This window comes from Strongylocentrotus purpuratus, unplaced genomic scaffold, assembly GCF_000002235.5.
Source record: "Strongylocentrotus purpuratus isolate Spur 01 unplaced genomic scaffold, Spur_5.0 spur5_scaffold_18, whole genome shotgun sequence".
NCBI lineage: Eukaryota > Metazoa > Echinodermata > Echinoidea > Camarodonta > Strongylocentrotidae > Strongylocentrotus > Strongylocentrotus purpuratus.
Genome location: NW_022145603.1, coordinates 14,404,489 through 14,419,641, shown reverse-complemented (window position 1 = coordinate 14,419,641; position 15,153 = coordinate 14,404,489). Strand labels below are relative to the sequence as shown.

Below are 15,153 nucleotides of genomic sequence, written 5' to 3'. Positions count from 1 at the left end.
AACATACTCTTTCAGGCTGTATGGTTTGTTCAGTCATATTTGAAGGTTCTATGGCGCCTCCTCTTGCACTATAAAAATTATAGTCTCAATTAGATCACATTGGATGTTGTTACAGCAACAAACTGAAGATGTCTTTCCAATACGATGTTAAGGAGGGATCTATCAACACATACATGTACATACAATTCCATGAATTTAATTACAAAATTGTGTCTTTTTTTTTCTGTTTCATGCAGACAGAGACTTCACGGCGAGTACACCAAACAACTGACCTCTGTACTGGACCAATGGGACTCCGATATGAAGAAGATGAAAGAAAATGAGGAAAAACTTCAGGTATATAATAACTCGTAATCATTATCATCATGATCATTTAGTGTAGTTATATTTTGCTTTAATTTTTCTTCCTCTACTGCTCTTGCATACATTTGTATCTTATATCAGTGGTATTATTCACATGTGAGCTATTCATCATTGTAATTATTGTAATGGTTATTGGTGATTTCTGAATAGGTCTTAACCGTATATAGCTTGGTATCATTTAATAAGTTTGGCCAGGAGGGATTAAACCTCCTGCATGGTGGTCACTATGTGGCAGGTGTTTATCTTAAATCATCCAATAAGGTCTCAATTAATTAAAAAAGAAAAAGGAGACCATGGGGGCCCAATGGTCACCGCTTAGGCATTGTTTGCTATATAGAGGGCGCAAGTAGCTATAGTGCAGTGGGGCTTTTAATTTAGTGGCATATAATATTAATAGCTCACATTTATAATGCGCCTAATACTTTATTTCTAGGCACAGCACATATTATTACCCAGTCATCGGATTCAGGCTTAACCGCAACACAATGTATGCACATTTTCCACTCCCTGGGGAGCATTCCAGCTAGTCACCATTTTACAAGTGCCACCTGCTAATCCAACCACATTAACTTTCAAATCCTACCAGGTACCCATTTAACACCTGGGTGGAGAGTGGCAAATGTAGATCAATGACTTGCCAAAGGACAGTGCTGCGGCGGGACTTGAACCGCGGACCTTGTGATCCACAGTCCGTTGACATATCCACTCGACAACGAGACCTCTAGCATATCATGATTTTTTTTGTTGAAAAATTTGTTCCAGATGATGCTGAAGCAACAACAGAGGGTGGTACAGCAGTCGTGCATCGCCATGAATCAACGACTCAAGAACGTCCGACAGCTCTTTGAACAATACAATAAGGTATGTCCATCCAGGCTTAGAGGTCGACCCTAGCTTAACCTGCAACGGTATGATATTGTCAGTAGGCCCGTCTTAAAGGTAATACAAAGTTTTGGGAAATTTCGAAAATTGGTAGATAGTGATTCTTTACAATTTTGATATATTTTGGTGCCACTGTAGATGTATTATAAGCACTAGAAAATTTAGCCCTAAAACATTTCTGCTGTCGAGAAAAATGGAATATAAAAATTTACTGGTGCTCCCGGTAAATTTTGATAAATTTTAAATAGCGCCTACGGCCGTACGGCCGTATGTTAGCTGCGACCATGAAAATCTCAGAATATGTAGTCGTGATATATAATTTCCAAACAGGAAGAGCTTATCGGTCGATTTTAGTCAAGAAACATTTTTTATAGCTTAATTAATATATTGACCTTGAGAGGGAGCTATACAACATAAATAGTTTATTATTAACAATTTCATAACTTTAAACTCGATTTCAACCGCGACAACGATCACTGAATATTGTAGTATCGCATAACCTTCCAATATGTTCATTTGAACCAAATCATGACCCAATACCAAAACTTTGTATTACCTTTAATCAGCTCGAGTTTGCCAAATAACCCAGTATTTTAATTATCCTGATTGCAAATTAACCAGTTCACTTGGGTCTTCATCAGCCCGCAGTTGCAATTAGCGGGATATTGGTCGAGAAAATATCCGGAGAAATCTTGGTCTTGTTTCCTAAATATCCCGATAATTAGGAAAAATAGTGGGCTAATTTGCACACGTCGTTGCTAGTTTGTGATGAGCGTAACGGTCTGGTGAAGACACAATTTTGAGCTTCGGGATAATATTTGGCAAACTCAAGCTGATGAAGACAGGCCTTTTAAAGTGCATATTATGCTCTGAAACAAAATATTCTTCATCATAGATGATGGGAAATTTATATGGATTGACTGGTTATTATTGAATTGTTGCATAAACTTGTTTTTCATATACCTGTATTTGATTTGATTTGGGAAGTGTATTACATTTGTCACTATTACATCCATCATTACATCTAATTATCTAATTGAAATCCTTTTTTATTTCCCTCTCTCCTACCCCCCCCCCAATCTCTCTCTCTCTCTCTCTTTCTCTTTCTTCTCCTTGCCTCTCTTTGCCACTCTCACCCTTTGTCTCACTCTATTTGCCTTTTCATAATTGTCTCATCCCCCCCCCCCCCCCGAAGGAAAAATCAGTTACCACCAGTTGAAATTTCCAACTGGTTCCAGTTAACTTCAACTGGAACCAGTTAGATTCAACTGGTTCCAGTTGATTCTAACTGGTCCATGATGCACATCAAGCGGATATTTGGTGCGACTGCATTTCATTTAACTGGAACCAGTCCTTATAATGACCAGTTACACCAGTTGATAACTGGTCTGTTTGCATACTTCCAGTTGCACCAGTTGATAACTGATCTGTGCATGGCATATTTCCAGTTGCACTAGTTGATAACTGGTCTGTTACGCCAGTTGATAACTGGTCTGTTAATTCCAACTGGACCAGTTAGAATTTGACCAGTTGAATGCCAACTGGACCAGTTAGAATTTGACCAGTTGAATGCCAACTGGGACCAGTTAGAATTTGACCAGTTGAATTCCAACTGGACCAGTTAAAAATCTGACCAGTTGAAATACAACTGGACCAGTTAAAAATCTGACCAGTTGAAATACAACTGGACCAGTTAGAATTTGACCAGTTGAATTCCAACTGGTCAAATTCTAACTGGTTCGTGTGCATATTTCCAGTTGACACCAGTTAATTTGCATAATGGATATGGGGTGCGTGCACATCTATGTTTCAATACAATTTATCTGAATTTACAGCATATTCCTTAATTACTGATGATTTAGTTATGTGCAATTCATTTCTAAAATACTACAAATACAAATTGCCAATTATTAGGCCATTTCATTACTTCGTGTAAATAACATTTAATTAAACATAAATTAGGGAAAACATTAACTATGAACTAAAATAGATTTGATAAAATACAAATATATTCAAAATAGTCAGTTAACAAGTCTACTTATTACCAATGCCTTTACATTGGAAATTGCAGACGATCTAGTCTTGGTTGTTGCCAATTGGCAAAATTAATTAGTACAAGTGCTACTTATGCCTTTAATTACTAATTAAGTTTTCAATTGGCAGTTGAATGGTCCAGTTAGACCAGTTAAATCCAACTCGTAACCCTGGAAATTGAAATGGGCCAGTCGAATTCCAACTGGACCAGTTAGAATTTGACCAGTTGAATTCTAACTGGTCCAGTCAAAATTCAACTGGTCTGGTTCAACTGGCCCATTTCAATTTCCAGGGTTACCAGTTGGCTTTAACTGGTTTTAACTGGACCAGTTGCAACTGGTTTTTCCTCTCTCTCTCTCTCTCTCTGTCTTTGTGTCTCTCTCCCTCTGTTTTTCTCTTTCTTCTCCTTGCCTTTTTTTTGCCACTCACCCTCCGTCTCTCACTTTATATGCCTTTTCATAATTGCCTCTCTCTTTTTCTCTCTGTCTCTCTTCCTCTGTCTCTCTTTTTCTCTTTCTTCTCCTTGACTCTCTTTACCATTTGCCTTTTCATAAGTGTGTGTCTCTCTCTCTCTTTCTCTCTGTGTGTTTGTCTTTCTCCCTCTCTTTTACTTTGTCTTCTCCTTGCTTCTTTTAATTGCCGTTCAAACTCCTCTCTTATTTGCCTTTCCATAATTGTCATTCACTTTCTCTTGCTCTCTCTCTCTCTCTCTCTCTCTGTCTCTTCTCTTTGCCTCTTTTTGCCACTCGCCCTCTGTCTATCACTGTATTACCTTTCCATAATTTTCTCTTTCTCTCTCTCTGTCTTTGTGTTTCTCTCCCTCTCTTCTTCTCTTCCTTCTCCTTGCCTCTCTTTACCACTCTCACCCTCTTTCTCACTCCATTTGCCTTTTCATAATTGTCTCTCACACATACTCTCTCTTTCTCTCTCTTTTTTTTTGTCTCTCTCCCTGTCTTCTCTTTCTTCTCCTTGCCTCTTTTTACCACTTGCCTCATGTATAATTGTCTCTCTCTCTCTCTCTCTCTTTTTTTCTCTCTCCCTCTCTCTCTCTCTCTCTCTCTTCTCTTTCTTCTCCTTGCCTCTCTTTACCACTCTCACCCCTTTCTCACTCCATTTGCCTTTTCATAATTGTCTCTCACACATACTCTCTCTTTCTCTCTCTTTTTTTTGTCTCTCTCCCTGTCTTCTCTTTCTTCTCCTTGCCTCTTTTTACCACTTGCCCTCATGTATAATTGTCTCTCTCTCTCTCTCTCTTTTTTTCTCTCTCCCTCTCTCTCTCTCTCTTCTCTTTCTTCTCCTTGCCTCTCTTTACCACTCTCACCCTCTTTGTCACTCCATTTGCCTTTTCATAATTGTCTCTCACACATACTCTCTCTTTCTCTCTCTTTTTTTTTGTCTCTCTCCCTGTCTCCCTGTCTTCTCTTTCTTCTCCTTGCCTCTTTTTACCACTTGCCCTCATGTATAATTGTCTCTCTCTCTCTCTCTCTCTCTTTTTTTCTCTCTCCCTCTCTCTCTCTCTCTCTTCTCTTTCTTCTCCTTGCCTCTCTTTACCACTCTCACCCTCTTTGTCACTCCATTTGCCTTTTCATAATTGTCTCTCACACATACTCTCTCTTTCTCTCTTTTTTTTTCTCTCTCTCCTGTCTCCCTGTCTTCTCTTTCTTCTCCTTGCCTCTTTTTACCACTTGCCCTCATGTATAATTGTCTCTCTCTCTCTCTCTCTCTTTTTTTCTCTCTCCCTCTCTCTCTCTCTCTCTCTCTTCTCTTTCTTCTCCTTGCCTCTCTTTACCACTCTCACCCTCTTTCTCACTCCATTTGCCTTTTCATAATTGTCTCTCACACATACTCTCTCTTTCTCTCTCTTTTTTTTTTGTCTCTCTCCCTGTCTTCTCTTTCTTCTCCTTGCCTCTTTTTACCACTTGCCCTCATGTATAATTGTCTCTCTCTCTCTTTTTTTCTCTCTCCCTCTCTCTCTCTCTCTTCTCTTTCTTCTCCTTGCCTCTCTTTACCACTCTCACCCTCTTTGTCACTCCATTTGCCTTTCATAATTGTCTCTCACACATACTCTCTCTTTCTCTCTCTTTTTTTTTGTCTCTCTCCCTGTCTTCTCTTTCTTCTCCTTGCCTCTTTTTACCACTTGCCCTCATGTATAATTGTCTCTCTCTCTCTCTCTCTTTTTTTCTCTCTCCCTCTCTCTCTCTCTCTTCTCTTTTCTCTCCTTGCCTCTCTTTACCACTCTCACCCTCTTTGTCACTCCATTTGCCTTTTCATAATTGTCTCTCACACACATACTCTCTCTTTCTCTCTCTTTTTTTTTGTCTCTCTCCCTGTCTCCCTGTCTTCTCTTTCTTCTCCTTGCCTCTTTTTACCACTTGCCCTCATGTATAATTGTCTCTCTCTCTCTCTCTCTCTCTTTTTTTCTCTCTCCCTCTCTCTCTCTCTCTCTCTCTCTTCTCTTTCTTCTCCTTGCCTCTCTTTACCACTCTCACCCTCTTTCTCACTCCATTTGCCTTTTCATAATTGTCTCTCACACATACTCTCTCTTTCTCTCTCTTTTTTTTTTGTCTCTCTCCCTGTCTTCTCTTTCTTCTCCTTGCCTCTTTTTACCACTTGCCCTCATGTATAATTGTCTCTCTCTCTCTCTCTCTCTCTTTTTTTTCTCTCTCCCTCTCTCTCTCTCTCCTCTTTCTTCTCTGCCTTCTCTTTACCACTCTCACCCTCTTTCTCACTCCATTTGCCTTTTTCATAACTTGTCTCTCACACACACTCTCTTTTCTCTCTCTCTCTCTCTCTCTCTCTCTCTCTTTTGTCTCTCTCCCTGTCTCCCTGTCTTCTCTTTCTTCTCCTTGCCTCTTTTTACCACTTGCCCTCATGTATAATTGTCTCTCACTCTCTCTCTCTCTCTCTCTCTCTCTCTCTAGACGATGGGAGAGTTGGAGCAGTGTCATCAGGGCCAGAGACCAACGTCCAAGGAGAACTCAAGAAGGAGCTTAATCTCCTCCACAAGAAGATTCTCATGGATACAGTAAGTAGTTACACCAATAACTTTGTTCACATAGCACCCGTATACCGTCAGCAGTCTCCAAACATGCACTGTCATAATTAGCGCAATCAGGACTTGGTGGAATTCAAGGGAGAGGGTCATCAATTTCCATGCGCAGAAGGTCATGAAAGTCGATGAGCTAGTGTCCTTTGGTAAGGCGTATAATCCTCATAACCAAGTCCCTTGGAGAGAACTTAAAGCCGTTCGTCTCTGGCTGCTTACTTACAAGCAAACACATGCTTTTTTTTTTTATATAGCAGTCGGTATAACAGACAAACAAGCCAAGCAATTTTTACCTTCCAGCTGTCAAAACCTTGATGATTGTTGTCTATGCTTACTTAAATTTTAGTTAGGATCGCCTTGGTTCAGGGTTATCACGCTAACTATAACATTGTTCACGGTTTAAAACTTTGAGTAAAGTTTAAGTTTCCTAAACCTCGGCTGCAACCACATAGACCTTCACTACAAGTTAACCTTAAAGTTAAAAAACACAAGCCTAGAAAACAGTAATGAATCGCCAATTGTGTGAAACTATTACTATATGACCCTCTTTTGATAAACAAAAGAGTAAAACACAAAAACAAAACAAAAACATCATATAAATAATAACAATTATAGCCTAATAGTCCACTTAATTTTATTAAACCGAAACAAAAATTCTTTTTGCCCAATTGATCGTGAGCCCGGCAGCCACTGAGCAATGCCAGATCGACGTTGCTCTCCCTTATTGTTGAACGCCAAACAAGGTAGCAACAACTCCCATCTTTTAACGTCTTACCTTATTACCTGCATTATTCAAACTAATACACGCCCAATTTATTGTTTATCACTGACATTCTAAGAATTATAAACTAAGATCATTGATCATCATTATTTTACTTTCATTTCCAACTTTCGGTATACAACTACCTACTCGATTGTAACTTGTTTGTATATGAATCACACTGATATATACACTGTTGGTCATAATGATGGAATATTTATTTTTACCCCAGTTTAGGGAAGGATTTGAAAAAATTATTTATTTCTAATAGATCTAGATAATGCATACATTCTCAGATTTTATTGATATTAATTTGCGAGTGTTTGTTTGCGTGACTGCTTAATCAATATGTGTTCTTCTATGCTAATCAGATAAGGGACCTACGTCCTTAAGTCATAATTGACAGTAATGAGGATTAGTGCCTCACAAAAGGGCACTAATATATAGCTGATCGACACGATTTTTATCCTGGGGCCTCACAGTAACGAGGCCATTGCTTAGCCCCTGAATCATGACTGTACGCAGTGTTTGCTAGGGTACGCGGCCCCTTCCACAAATCCCCCAAAACGAAGAAATGCAATAAATTGTCAAAAATTCATTGCATTTCCCCCCGGCCCCCAACAGAAATAATATTCGGTAGGGCCGTGCATTATGGTTCAAGGCATGGCCACATAGAGGAATTTTTCCTGTTGGGGGCCGGGGGGAAATGCAATGAATTTTTGACATTTATTGCATTTTCTTCGTTTGGGGGGATTTGTGGGAAGGGGCAGCGTACCCTAGCAAAACACTGCGTAAAGTCATGATTCAGGGGCTAAGCAATGGCCATGTTACTGTGAGGCCCCAGGATAAAAAATCGTGTCGATCAGCTATATTAGTGCCCTTTTGTGAGGCATTAATCCTCATTACTGTCAATTATGATTTAAGGACGTAGGTTCCCTAGCTGATTAGCATAGTAGCACACATATGATTTAGCAGTCACGCAAAAACAAACACTCGCAAATTAATATTCAATAAAATCTGAGAATGTATGCCATTATCTAGATCTATTAGAAATAAAATAATTTTTTCAAATCCTTCCCTAAACTGGGGGTAAAAATAAATATTCCATCATTATGACCAACAGTGTGATATATATATATAGGCCTACTAGATAATTCATTTATAGAACTCAGTGAGTGTTTAAAATGATGATGCCACAATGTCAAAGCAATTTTAGTCCTTTCTTGACAGATTCATTTTTGTTTGTGGAGAAAAAAAAAACATTTGGAGGAGAAAATAAAGGATTGCATTTAATAGGCATTCAAAAAGCTTTACAATGACTTTTATTAATTTATCTGTTGATATAAACAGGATGGAAGTTACATTTCTGGACTTCAAAATGAAAGAAAATACCTCCATATTTAACATTGAAAAGGTATGGGCATCTAAAACCTAGGCAATCCATTTCAATCTGGATTGAAAGAAAAGAAAAGAAAAAATAGCAGACCCCCAAATTGTCATTCAGTAAACCATATTCATAAAAACAGATGCAATGTTGAAGTTATGGGTCTAGCGCCCTCTCTTGACCATCCACTTATAACTGAAAATACACTTCTCAAAGAGTGCATGCAGCTAATAGCTTGTTTTCTACCTGTGTAGCTTCATGTGGTTTAACAACAATTGATAGAAATGGAACACTGTTGACAAATCAGACATCCAATCCAACACCAAGATACATGTATTAAGAAATGCAAGGGAAATTAAAAGAGCTATAATTAGGCAATGAATGCTTTTCATATCACTTTTCCATTTACAGTACTAGTATTTACCCCACTGCCCCCACCCCCCCCCCCCCCCAAAAAAAAATATATATATGATCTCTCTGATAGCACAATTCAACAAATAATTTTTCACTAATTCGGTTCAATAATTGTATGTACCGCTATATAGGCTAAAGAATGTGGTTACTAACTCTTTAGTTTTATTACTGCATCGCCATACTGATTACGAAATTGCATATACAGTTTTCTTTCTTCTTTTTTTTCTTCCCACTTTTGTCAAATGCTGATCAGTCAGAAGATGTTTCATTTTTGATTGGTATGATATCGCATCATGTTTTGTTATTCATTCATCCATTCTTTGTCCCAGTTATCTAAGGCATAGACTACAAATGGCCACATTAGATTCATGTACTTCCATTTTCACTTTGAAGTTGTTGAATAGTTATCCTTAAAAGAAAAAGAAAAAAGGGAAAAGAGAGGAAATGGTACTCATGTACATGTATGTGGTTGAGCCAATAAATAACAACAAAACTTCATGACCGATTTGAAAGTCAAATGAATCATTGTTTCAGTGAATCTTATTGTCACATCATAGTACAATTATAATCTACAATTACAGTTTATGAGTGATTGTATATTTCATTTAGTTGGGCCAAGGATGCTGATGATATTCATGAACTTTTTGGAAAACACACTAAGCTTGCAAATATTTCTTCTTCTTCGATCTTCTTCTTCTTCTCTTCTTCTTCTTCTTCTCGTGCTTCTTCTCCTTCTTCTTCTTCTTCTTCTTCTTCTTCTCTTCTTCTTTCTCCTGCTTCTTCTCCTTCTTCTCCTTCTTCTTCTTCTTTCTTGATCTTCTCTTCTTCTTCTTCTTCTTCTTCTTCTTCTTCCGTGCTTCTTCTCCTTCTTCTTCTTCTCTCTTCTTCTTCTTCTTCTTCTTCTTCTTTTCTTCTTCTTCTTTCTTCTTCTTTCTCCTGCTGCTTCTCCTTCTTCTCCTTCTTCTTCTTCCTCCTCTTCTTCTCCTTCTTCTTCTTCCTCCTCTCTTCTCCTTCTTCTTCTTTCTTCTCCTTCTTCTTCTTCCTCTCTTCTTCTTCTTCTCCATCTCCTTTATTTTTCTCTCTCTCTCTTCTCTCTCTCTCTCTTTTGTGTACAAAGCTATCAAGTAATACTGATTTTTGTTCTTCTTTCTTCTCCTTCATCCTCCTCTTCCTTGTCCTTCTTCTTCTTCTTCTTCTACTTCTACTTCTTCTCCTTCATTATCCTCTTCTCTCTCTCTGTCTCTCTCTGGTGTGTACAAAGCTATCAAGTAGGACTGATGTCCTTCTTGCTGCTATTCTTTTCATGTTACGTCTCCTTTCCTTTCTTGTTTCCCTTCCTCCACTTCTTCTTCTTCTCCTATCCTCCTTCTTCTTGTTATCTTCATTTCTTCTTCTTCTTCTTCTTCTTCATGTTACAATATGCAATCAATTATCAAGTGCAGCCGTGCGGAAAGAGTGACCAATTGAAGAAATTACCAATGCATGATTCTGAGTGTTCAGGTGGGGGAGTTGTCCCCAAATAAGCTAGGCTTTGATAAATTACTGATTTCATTACTGGTTGAACTTTCATATTACTAGTAGTTGAATTGAATTGGTTTGGTTTATTGAGAAATCACATCAAACAAGCAGCTCGTAGGCTGAAAATGTTCGATTTACAAACAAGTTAAAAATATAGAGAGATATAAACATATACAAAACTAAAATACATATTGTAAGTCATTGTAATAATATACTTTCATGTTGAAGAACCAAGACGGTGGGAAGGACGGAATGGAGAAGAAAAAAAGGAAGTTGTTTGACCGAAAGAGTTGAGAAAGTATTTAACAATTGCTAAACAAACATTTCTATTACAAAAATGAAATTAAGCATTAAAAAAAAAAACCTACTGGATGGGATGAAATTAAACCGTAAAAGTCAAAATGACAGTCTCTATTCCGTTTTCCCCTTAGTAGTACACTTGAATATTGATTCAACAAATGAATACATTGTCTATCATTTGTAGGCTAGTCATTTAGCAATACTTCTTTGATATGTCCGATAAAAAATGAAATATGATACAAAAACCATCCTCCCAGGGTACACTTTATATGGATTCAAGATGATTCATCAAAGACATAACATAGTCTATCATATCTAGGCTAGTCAGTTAACAACAGTAATACAATATATACCAGTAAAAGGCGATATGTAAGTTTTAAGGGTACATGACATATTGATTCAATACGTTCCAAGATGCTGGCTAAAACTACCATTAAAGTGTACCAGTGACCTGGAGAAAAATAACATTGTGTGTATTGGTAGGATGTATCAAATTGACCTCAAATTAACATTTTAATTCAATCTATAAGAAAATAAAACAATTAACATAAAACAATCTGAAAGAAACTATGAAAGCGATTGGAAAGGTTGATAATGTAAGTATTGGTATATACTACAAGGTTTTGGAAACTGCTCAAGTCTTGCGAAGAATCGCATACAATGTATGCAGAAAGACTGCACAAAAATATGTGGCATGAAATTTGTGGAACAGAACCTTAAGCTGTTACTTGTCATATTTTGAATATGAGGGCATTTGAGAAGAGCCATTCTTTTCACATTTTCAGTGGAAATTTCTGTCTGTGATACTTTTCAACACTAGCATAAAAAGAAGAAAAGAAAAGCTCACAAAATTATTTTTCACTTTCCTAGAACTTGAAGTTACCTTCTCTTTAAAGGTAATACAAAGTTTCGGGAAATTTCAGAATTGGGTCGATAATGATTCTTTACAATTTTAATATAATTGGATAACCTTGTGGATGAATTATAGGCACTAGAAAATTTAGACCCTAAAACACTTCTGTTTTCGAGAAAAATTGAATATAAAAATTTTGATAAATTTCAAATAGCGCCTACGGCAAACAATGGTAGCTGCGACCATGAAAATCTCAGAATATGTAGTTGTGATATTTAATTCCCAAACGGAAATAGCTAATTGGTCGATTTTAGTCAAGAAACATTGTTTTATAGCTTAATTAATATATTGACCTTGAGAGGGAGCTATACAACATAAAGAGTTTATTATTTACAATTTCATAACTTGAGACTTGATTTCAACCGCGACAACGATCACTGAAAATTATAGGATCGCATATGCTTCCAATATGTTCATTTGAACAAATTTATGACCCCATACCAAAACTTTGTATTACCTTTAAGGTCATAGGAAAGAGAGAATTCATAGTAGTCATCGGGCTAACAGTATAAAAGACGTACTATTGAAAAGAAGAAAAAAATTAATTATTTTTGTATACTCTGCTATGGTTGGCCATTCAAATTTGGATATAATTATCACTTGGTGAGTACCTTCACTGCAGAAACATAAAACCAGATCGCAATCAATTTTGAAAAATCAAGCTGAGACTTGTGCGTCCCCTATTTGAATGTGCGAACACGACAACGGTGTGTTATGTAATCTGAACATGATTTGAATGGTACACACATGTACATGTACATACAATAGAGTATTGAAATTGCTCTCCGGCTAATTTTTTGAAAAATAGTTGCAATCATGTTATTAGGTTCGTGACCCACAAAACTAAATGGTGTATCAGATTTTATATTATCCATTGTCCTTTGCCTTATAATTGTATCAGCTAGACTAAACTTGATCCATCAATCAAATGCTATATAGTACCATTGTTTTTGATACCTATTAAAAGTGGAGATAAGAGTTATTGCCTCTTAAAATTCAGTTCAGTTCACTTTCTTACATAGTAATTTTGGCTCGTTTAAAAAACAGACCATGTTAAAGAATCATATAGGTGAAAGTCTGAGAAAATCATGACAAACGATCAGAGAGTTGTGAATTTTAAAGATGAGATCACTACACACTGATAGAGGGAATTTCCCAAATTGAGATCTCTCCAAATTTGTGTTTAAAAAAACACTTATTCATAATAACCTTCTCCATTCTTTAATGATGAAATAGACTTGTCTAGTGATGCATAACTGTTGTCTCATCATCCTGCCTGAATAGATATATCAATAGATCAATAAATAATAGACATATATCTATCTCTCTTTACTTCTGCTATATGTAAAACTATATAATCATTCATTTATATATAATGCCTTATTTTTTTTTAATATGTTTGTATTATATATTTTCGGTGTAAGGTAATTTGAAGTCTAATTCATTCGTGTAATACCATCCGCATGGACATTTTAGTTGAAAGTGTGTTTTTAATTTGTCTTTAAAATCAGCAACAATAACAAATAAATATTTGAATTCATTTATTGAATAATAAATAATTAAATGAATAAAACGATAAACAAAATCTCTTAATTGCACTTTGAGAGTTTATCCTATGAAAAAGAATATTCCCATAAACACCTGAGTTCTCAACGTTTAGGATCATGACTTATATTGACCATATGACTACTAGGAGATTCCCCTTGTGATGATCTCAAATATGAAGAATTTATAGCTCTCTTCACCTTTCCTATTTTTAATGATACTCTCATCATTGTGCTTACTCTGATTCTTCTGCTACCACCCATGATGACTTTCAGAGAGAAGGGGAATTCCCCTAAAAATTAATCCTTGGAATATAGTCATGAGAGTCAACTCTCTTGAGATACTTGTTGAAAAAGATACATTACAAAGCATCTTTTTGATTGTATTCATGTCTTTGATATTAAAACTTCTTCTTTCTCTCTCTCTCTCTCTCTCTCTCTTCCTCCCCCTCTTTTCCTCTCTATCTTCCTCCTTCTCTCTTTCTCCCCTTTTCCTCTCCATCCCTCTTCCTCCCTTTGTCTCTCTCTCTCTCTCCCCCTCGCTTTCTTTCTCTTCCCCCTCTTTTTCTCTCCCTTCCCCCCTTTTTTTCCTCTCTCTTGCCCTCCCTCTCTCTCTCTCTCTCTCTCTCTTCCCCTGTCTCTCTTCCTCCCCCTGTCTCTCTTCCTCTCTCTCTCCCTCCCTCTCTTCCTCTCTCTCTTCTGCCCTCCCTCTCTCTCTCTTCCCCCTCTCTCTCTCGCCCCTCTCTTCCCCTTCTCCCCTCTCTTCCCCTTCCCCCCTCTCCCTTCTCCTCCACCCCCTCTCTTTTTGCGACTCCCCTTCTTATTTCCCTATATGACAGCAACACCAAGAAATGGCCAACTTCCGCAAGTCGCTGCAGTCCATGTTCTTCTAGAGTTCAAGCAAGAGTGGGTGGCCATTTGCACTTTTGAGCTCTGTTGATATTCAGAAGAGAAGAGAAGAGAGAAATTATATTACGACAGCAAATCACCAAAGAAAATGAAGGAAATTTGGTCAGGAGGGCAAATTATCAAAACATGAAGACGCTTATATGCATATGTGTGTTGGTGCTTCTAACTGTGTGTTAATTTTTTGAAAAAATTCATCTCAATTTTACTACCGGTAATCAAAATCCATTACTTTCAGATTATGATAAACAGTTCAGAATGACTTATCAACTTTCAGCCACTTTCTCACAAAATACATAGTATCTATTCATTAGTACTCGTCATTGTTTATTATCCAAGGTTAGTATGACATATGATAATCTAAATTTAGATGTTCAGTTATGGCTAAATGAAGACCATAACTAAGCTTTGTTGGATGTGATCCAAAATAATTGAATTATTTATCCTGTGTGTATTTAATAGTATTAACCTCAAGTCGACACTTAAAATGAGTACTTCCTAAGTGAATGACTTAGCACTTCACATATTTCTGTAAATATGAAGTGGCATACATGGTTTATGATATTTAAGTTCTATTAGTCTAGATCACAAAATTGTAGCTTTTGGGGGGAGTTATAAATAGCTTACCTTCTAGGCATTTTGTTTGGGTTTTTTTTGTTGTCCATTTTGCCACCTCTGTCTGGAGTGAAGGCTAAATTATCATGATTTTTGCTTCATTTGAACTTTTACCTCATGCTTGATTTTTTTTTTGGGGGGGGGGGGAAGGGAGGGGTAAAGAGATAAGGGAGTTAAAGGGGAAGATGGGCAGATAAATTTACAGATAGAACTAATGGCAGATGAAGGAATGGAGAGAAAGAGAGAGAAAGTAGGGCAAGAAGACAATAGGGCATGGCATATGTGATGGAGAGAGAGAGAGAGAGAGAGAGAGAGAGAAGGAAGAGGGAGTGACAGAATGGCAGATAGAGGGACAGATAGAACTAATGACAGATAAAGGAAGAGAGAGAGAGAGAAAGAGAAGAATAGGTGTGATGGGTGGTATAGGAAAGAAGATTGAGAGAAAGAGAGACAGAGAGATCTGTGATAAGAGGT

The 15,153-nt window shown here is 37.2% G+C and overlaps 1 protein-coding gene across 1 annotated transcript; it reads left to right on the top strand.

Annotated features, from left to right (window-relative positions):
- Positions 1–236: 236 nt before the first annotated feature.
- Positions 237–14,383, top strand: LOC764276 (synaptonemal complex protein 3; the record flags this gene model as incomplete). The annotated part of the gene is given in 5 exon segments (XM_030989264.1): positions 237–336; positions 1,126–1,224; positions 6,201–6,204; positions 6,207–6,304; positions 13,998–14,383. Coding segments are annotated over 5 exon segments (355 nt in total), but the record flags the coding sequence as incomplete, so codon positions are not given.
- Between the last annotated feature and the right edge of the window lie 770 nt (positions 14,384–15,153).